The sequence below is a fragment of the Terrapene carolina genome, unplaced genomic scaffold (genome assembly GCF_002925995.2).
Source record: "Terrapene carolina triunguis isolate 2854851 unplaced genomic scaffold, T_m_triunguis-2.0 Scaffold454, whole genome shotgun sequence".
Lineage (NCBI taxonomy): Eukaryota > Metazoa > Chordata > Testudines > Emydidae > Terrapene > Terrapene triunguis.
Genome location: NW_020664805.1, coordinates 1,426,580 through 1,434,188, shown reverse-complemented (window position 1 = coordinate 1,434,188; position 7,609 = coordinate 1,426,580). Strand labels below are relative to the sequence as shown.

The window sequence follows — 7,609 nt, the reverse complement described above, 5'->3', positions numbered from 1 at the left end:
TGGTCTTACAGAGAAGAGATTCTGTCAAACAAGCCTGGCATTGTTTGGGATGAGAATACAAGTCTGGGTGACAAGGGCAACTATGTGCCCATAACAAAGGGAAGACTGGACCCTTCACGGTGCCGCATGTTGTGACGACGTGGGTTTTTTTTTTGTTTTCTGTGAACTTGGGGCCCCAGCCAATGGTCTGGAAGATGGATACCCCAGCGATCGGTGACTTGGCGACCTGGTGACCCAGAGACGCAGCCGGTTCTGGCCAGTGGGCGGACAATGGGCTGCAGAGTGAGGACCCAGTGACCTAACCAGCCCGTTCCAGCCAGAGGACAGAAGAGGGGAGAGGAGGCCCCAGTTTACGACCCTGTTTACCTGGAGAGAAGACAATGGACAGAGGCAGGGCTTGGGGCCGGGGATCTCAGAGGCCCAGCTGGGAGCAGGGGGGCTCTGGGCTGGAGAGGGGGAGCAGGCAGAGCCCACCTGGAGGCAGAGAGACTGGGGTGTGCTGGGCTGAGGGAGGCCAGGCCTGAGGCCCTGAGAGTTTCCTGTGCTGTGTTCAACTCTCAATAAACCCTCCTGTTTCATGCTGGCTGAGTGTCACTCCGGTCTAGAGAACAGGGGGCATCAACCCCTTCGGGGGTGGAGGCCCGGGGGGTCCAGAGCGAGTGGACTCCCTGAGGAGGCCCATGGCGACTAACAGGCGTGCTAAGGCTCAGTGAGGTGCGGCTCCAGGAGGTGGAGGGGCCTGACCCCGAGAGAGAGTGGACCCCCGAGAAGGGCTGTCTCACTAACAGGGGCATCCCCCACGGACCGCACGGGGCCAAGCGTGGGCACGATCTGTGAGTCCGTGACACATGCACTGAAGGAGTAGACGGCCATCTTACCGTACTTGGCTGCTTTTGCTGCTGCTGCCGCGGCTGCCGCCGCTGGGCTTCCAGCTCCTGGGATAAAGGAAGGAGAGGAAATCTCAGAAACCTGACAATACACAGACAAAGAACACAGCAGGCACATCGGTTGGCAGAGCCCGGTAAGCACATTCACTTGCCACCCCTGCAGCTCCTGGGATGTCCCTGATTCCGGGCACCAAACCAGGAACTCCACTGACACCAGGCCTGGAGCACCACCACACCCTGGCAGGGCTCCAGCACCTGCAGAGAGCAACAGGAGTGAGACACAGCACGAGATAGGAGCACAGGGAGGAGAACCAGTCCTCCGAGGGGAGAGGAGGGAAGTCCAGGAAAACGGAGCCCATGCGCCCTGCCCTGTCCTGGGCAGACGTGAAGAGCAGACTGGCCTCTCGCTCCAGGAACATCCTGCTTCACCAGTGCAGCTGGAGCCCAGCTTCGATTGGCAGCTTTTTTTGGAGTGAGATGGAAGCCCCACTTTCAGGGTGCCCCCTCCCAGGCCTCCGCCCAGGAACTGGTTCTGGAGCACCATCACCACCACAAAGGGATGATGGAGCAAGAGGGGAGTTTTGCCTCCATCCAAATCCACCCTGGGCACCCACGACTGAAAAGGGCTGACTAAACGGGGTGCACTTTGCAGGAGAAAGCTGGGAGCAGATGTCCAAGCTCAAGCCTTCCCGCTGCTCCCAGTGCAGAGCCCGGCCTGCCAGTCCTCTGGCTGACAGACTGAGGCCTGGTCTACACTACAAGTTTAGGTCGACTTTGACAGCGTTAAATCGAATTAAGCCTGGACACGTCCACACGACGAAGCCCTTTTTTTCGACTTAAAGGGCCCTTTAAACCGGTTTCTTTACTCCACCTCCGACGAGGGGATTAGCGCGAAAATCAGCCTTTGCGGGTCGGATTTGGGGTAGTGTGGACGGAATTCGACGTTATTGGCCTCCGGGAGCTATCCCACAGTGCTTCATTGTGACCACTCTGGACAGCACTCTCAACTCAGATGCACTGACCAGGTAGACAGGAAAAGCCCCGCAAACTTTTGAATTTCATTTCCTGTTTGCCCAGCGTGGAGAGCACAGGTGACCACGCAGAGCTCACCAGCACAGGTAACCCTGATGGAGTCCCAGGATCGCAAAAGAGCTCCAGCATGGACAGAACGGGAGGTACGGGATCTGCTCGCCATATGGGGAGACGAATCAGTGCTAGCTGAACTCCGTAGCAGTAAATGAAGTGGCAAAATATTAGAAAAGGTCTCAAAGGCCATGAAGGACAGAGGCCATAACAGGGACGCACAGCAGTGCCGCGTGAAAATTAAGGAGCTAAGGCAAGCCTACCACAAAGTCAGAGAGGCAAACGGAAGGTCCGGGGCAGAGCCGCAAACATGCCGCTTCTACGCGGAGCTGCATGCCATGCTAGGGGGTGCAGCCACCACTACCCCCACCGTGTGCTTTGACTTCATCAATGGAGAAACACGCAACAGGGAAGCGGGTTCGGGGTACGAGGAAGATGATGATGAAGACAATGAAGAGAGCTCACAGCAAGGAAGCGGAGAAACCGGTTTCCCCAACAGCCAGGATATGTTTATCACCCTGGACCTGGAACCAGTAACCCCCGAACTCACCCAAGGCGTGCTCCCAGACCCTGAGGGCACACAAGGGACCTCTGGTGAGTGTACCTTTGTAAATATTACACATGGTTTAAAAGCAAACGTGTTTAATGATTAATTATTAATTTGCCCTGGCAATCGCGGCCAGTACAGCTACTGGAAAAATCTGTTAACGTGTATGGGGATGGAGCGGAAATCCTCCAGGGACATCTCCAGAAAGCTCTCCTTCATGTACTCCCAAAGCCTTTGCAAAAGGTTTCTGGGGAGGGCTGCCTTATCCCGTCCGCCATGGTAGGACACTTTACCACGCCAGGCGAGTAGCACGTAGCCTGGAATCATTGCATAACAAAGCATGGCAGCGTATGGTCCCGGTGTTTGCTGGCATGCAGACAACATCCATTCCTTATCTCTCATTGTTATCCTCAGGAGAGTGATATCATTCACGGTCACCTGGTTGAAATGGGGTGATTTTATTAAAGGGACATTCAGAGGTTCCCGTTCCTGCTCGGCTGAACAGAAATGTTCCCCGCTGTTAGTCACGCGGTGGGGGGGAGGGGTGAAGTGATCATCCCCGATAATTGGGTGTGTGTGTGTGGGGGGGGGGGTAGTTGGATTTGTGCTGCATGTTAACCTGGAAACCCCAGCCCCTCCTTTTACATTGCAAACCCATTTTAAATGGCCAACTCAATGGGTCCTTGGTATGGGAAATGAGGGCGCTGCTGTTTGAAACCATTCCCATATGTTATGAAGGTTAAAAAAGCCAAAAGACTGTGGCTTACCATGGCTGCCTGCAAGCCGAATTCTGTTGCCTGGCACTGCGTGAGTGATCTCTCACACCAAACCGGCAGGCCCTCAATATAAGAGGAAAAATGCGACCTTGTAACGAAAGCACATGTGCTGTGTAATGTGAACAGCAAAATTTAACGTGAAAGAGTGTACCCATTGTTCTCTAAAATGTGTCTTTTTTAACTACCTCTCCCTTCTCCTCCACCAGCTGCAAATGTTTCTCCTTCGCAGAGGCTAGCGAAGATTAGAAGGAGAAAACGGCAGACTCGGGATGATATGTTCATGGAGCTCCATATGTCCTCCCACACTGAAAGAGCACAGCAGAATGCGTGGAGGAAGTCAATGTCAGAGTGCAAAAAAGCACAATATGAACGAGAGGAGAGGTGGCAGGATGAATCGCGGGCTGAACAGAGCAAGTGGCGGGCTGAAGATGATAGGTGGCGTCAGCTTGCAGACAGAAGGCAAGAGTCGATGCTCCGGCTGCTGGAGCATCAAACTGATATGCTCCAGCGTATGGTTGAGCTGCAGGAAAGGCAGCAGGAGCAGAGACCGCCGCTACAGCCCCTGTGTAACCAACAGCCCTCCTCCCCAAGACCCATTGCCTCCTCACCCAGATGCCCAAGAACACGGTGGGGGGGGCCTCCGGCCACCCAGTCACTCCACCCCAGATGATTGCCCGAGCATCAGAAGGCTGGCCTTCAATAAGTGTTAAAGTTTTAAAGTTTTAAACTGCAGTGTGTCCTTTTCCTTCCCTCCTCCCCAACCCAGCCCAGGCTACCTTGGCAATTATCCCCCTAGTTGTGTGAGGAATTAATAAAGAATGCATGAATGAGAAGTAACAATGACTTTATTGCCTCTGCAAGCGGTGCGCTAAGGGGGGAGGGGAGGGTGGGGTGGTTGGTTTACAGGGAAGTAGAGTGAACCGGGGGTGGGGACGGAGGGTTCATCAAGGAGAAACAAACAGAAGTTTCACACCGTAGCCTGGCCAGTCACAAAACTGGTTTTCAAAGCTTCTCTGATGCGCACCATGCCCTGCTGTACTCTTCTAACCGCCCTGGTGTCTGGCTGCGCATAATCAGCGGCCAGGCGATTTGCCTCAACCTCCCACCCCGCCATAAATGTCTCCCCCTTACTCTCAGAGATATTGTGGAGCGCACAGCAAGCAGCAATAACAATGGGGATATTGGTTTCGCTGAGGTCTATCCGAGTCAGTAAGCTGCGCCAGCGCGCTTTTAAACGTCCAAATGCACATTCCACCACCATTCGGCACTTGCTCAGCCTATAGTTGAACAGGTCCTGACTACTGTCCAGGCTGCCTGTGTACGGCTTCATGAGCCATGGCATTAAGGGGTAGGCTGGGTCCCCAAGGATAACGATAGGCATTTCAACATCCCCAATGGTTATTTTCTGGTCTGGGAAGAAAGTCCCTTCCTCCAGCTTTCGAAACAGACCAGATTGCCTGAAGACGCGAGCATCATGTACCTTTCCCGGCCATCCCACGTTGATGTTGGTGAAACGTCCCTTGTGATCCACCAGGGCTTGCAGCAGCATTGAAAAGTAGCCCTTGCGGTTTATGTACTCGGTGGCTTGGTGCTCCGGTGACAAGATAGGGATATGGGTTCCGTCTATCGCCCCACCACAGTTTGGGAATCCCATTGCAGCAAAGCCATCCACTATGACCTGCACGTTTCCCAGAGTCATTATCCTTAATATCACCAGGTCTTTGATTGCCCTGGCAACTTGGATCACAGCAGCCCCCACAGTAGATTTGCCCACTCCAAATTGATTCCCGACTGACCAGTAGCTGTCTGGCGTTGCAAGCTTCCACAGGGCAATCGCCACTCACTTCTCAACTGTGAGGGCTGCTCTCATCCTGGTATTCTGGCGCTTCAGGGCAGGGAAAGCAAGTCACAAAGTTCCATGAAAGTGCCCTTACGCATGCGAAAGTTTCGCAGCCACTGGGAATCGTCCCACACCTGCAACACGATGCGGTCCCACCAGTCTGTGCTTGTTTCCTGGGCCCAGAATCGGCGTTCCACACCATGAACCTGCCCCAGTAACACCATGATTTGCACATTGCTGGGGCCTGTACTTTGTGAGAGGTCTATGTCCACGTCAATTTCCTCATCACTCTCGTCGCCGCACTGCAATCGCCTCCTCGGCTGGTCCTGGTTTTGCTTTGGCATGTCCTGGCTCTGCATATACTCCAGGACAATGCGCGTGGTGTTCATAGTGCTCATAATTGCCGCGGTGATCTGAGCGGGCTCCATGATCCCAGTGCTATGGCGCGAAACTGATGGAGGGAGGGAGGGGCGACTGACGACATGGCGTACAGGTACAGGGAATTAAAATCAACAAAGGTGGCTGTGCATCAGGGAGAAACACAAACAACTGTCACACAGAATGGCCCCCCCAAAGATTGAACTCAAAACCCTGGGTTTAGCAGGCCGTTGATTTCACGGAGGGAGGGGGAAGCAAATGAATACAGAACAAATCTGGTCCATCTACTTTTTACATCTTAAGCTGGCAGCAGACAGTGCAGCATGACTGATAGCCATCGGCATCTTCTGGGTGCTTGGCAGAAAATGATGTATTACGATTGATAGCCATCATCGTCAAGAATCAGATGCCCAAAGTGGAAAGTTTGGTGCAGTATTTCTTAGAGGAATCTGCTGAAGAACTTTCCCGGGTGCCTCTGATTGAACTCACTGAGGAGTACGACGACGACGAATACCAATCGTAATACACCATCCACTGCCAAAAGGCAAGGAGCTGCTGCTGTGTAGCAATGCAGCCCCACGTCTGCCAGCACCCAGATAGCCGATGACGGCTACCAGTCATACTGCACCGTCTACTGCCAAAAGGCAATTAGCTGCTGCTGTGTAGCAATGCAGTACCACGTCTGCTGGCACCCAGATGACAGTGAGCTGAGCTGAGCTGAGCGGGCTCCATGCTTGCCGTGGTATGTTGTCTGCACAGGTAACCCAGGTAAAAAGGCGCGAATCTATTGTCTGCCGTTGCTCTGACGGCGGGGGAGGGGCCTGACGACATATACCCAGAACCCCACGCGACACTGTTTTTGCATCATCAGGCATTGGGATCTCAACCCAGAATTCCAATGGGCGGCGGAGACTGCGGGAACTGTGGGATAGCTACTCGCAGTGCAACGCTCCGGAAGTCGACGCTAGCCTTGGTACTGTGGACGCGGTCCGCCGACTTAATGCACTTAGAGCATTTTATGTGGGGACACACACAATTCGACTGTATAAAACCGATATCTATAAAACCGGCTTCTATAAATTTGACCTAATTTCGTAGTGTAGACATACCCTGAGAATCAATGGAGCTGGTTGGGTAGTGAGGAGCAGAGGCCCTTTGTGCACACACTAGTGCACTGCACTGATGCCATGGCTTGCGGGTGCTCCGTGTGAAGGACCCTACTGAACCCAGACACAACCGGCGCCCAGCATCGCTGCAGAAATGAATCTGACGTGTATACCTCCACTGAAACCAGGGGCTGCCTCTTAGCTGAGTGTTGGAGGGGAAACAGAGCTGTGTTGCACGCACATTCACCATTGCTTGCACACTCACACATGACACTGTCTGGGAGCGGGGCTTTTGAAAGCAAAGATTGCACACACACCCCAACTTCCAAGAGAATGCAGCTGCTGTCGTGGAGCTGAGAGCTCCTGGGGAAACACACAGCTAGCAGAACAGAACCCGCCCCATCAATGCTCCGCTAGTGCAGATCTGCTTGGAGCGACACTAGTGTGAATGCACAGACCTCCCCAGTGACCCCAGAGAGCGTCTCCCGCTGACATAGCTACCGCCGCTCACAGGGGCTCGAGCCATTAAGGCGATGTGAGCGCTTTCCCATCTACACTAGCAGCCCTACAGTGGCACGGCTGCACTGGTGTAAGCTGTCTAGTGTAGCCATAGCCTGGGTTCCCATGAGCTCAGCTGTGCAGGTCTCAGAGGGAGCCATAAAGCCCTTCTGAAAGGAAGAAAACAGCTGTGAAACATCATGGCTTTAAAGTCTGATATCGGAGGCCCTTCTAGTGCAGGAAACAAGTGCAGAATATCCCATCAGGCCACTGAAATCCCCCTTTGCAGGCAGGGGATAACGTTCCCACTCTCGCCCTGCAGGGCTGGGTAACCCGGCTTTAAATCAGGACAGAGAAGAGCTGTCCCTGGGGCAGGGCTGAGTCCTGCCTACCCTGGACCGTGGCATCCTTTGTCCTCTGAAACTGCTCCAGGTGGGTCCGTCCCGGGGAGATGGATTGTGGGCTCAGGACAGGTGAAAAGGTCAAAAGTGCAC

At 53.9% G+C, this 7,609-nt stretch overlaps 1 protein-coding gene across 1 annotated transcript in view; it reads right to left on the bottom strand.

Annotated features, from left to right (window-relative positions):
- Positions 1-7,609, bottom strand: part of LOC112105072 (elastin-like) — an 89,380-nt gene that overhangs the window by 49,142 nt on the left and 32,629 nt on the right. Inside the window, exon 17 of the mRNA XM_029913109.1 lies at positions 829-935. Coding sequence (XP_029768969.1) covers positions 829-935 — 107 coding nt within the window. The remainder of the gene's footprint in view (positions 1-828; positions 936-7,609) is intronic.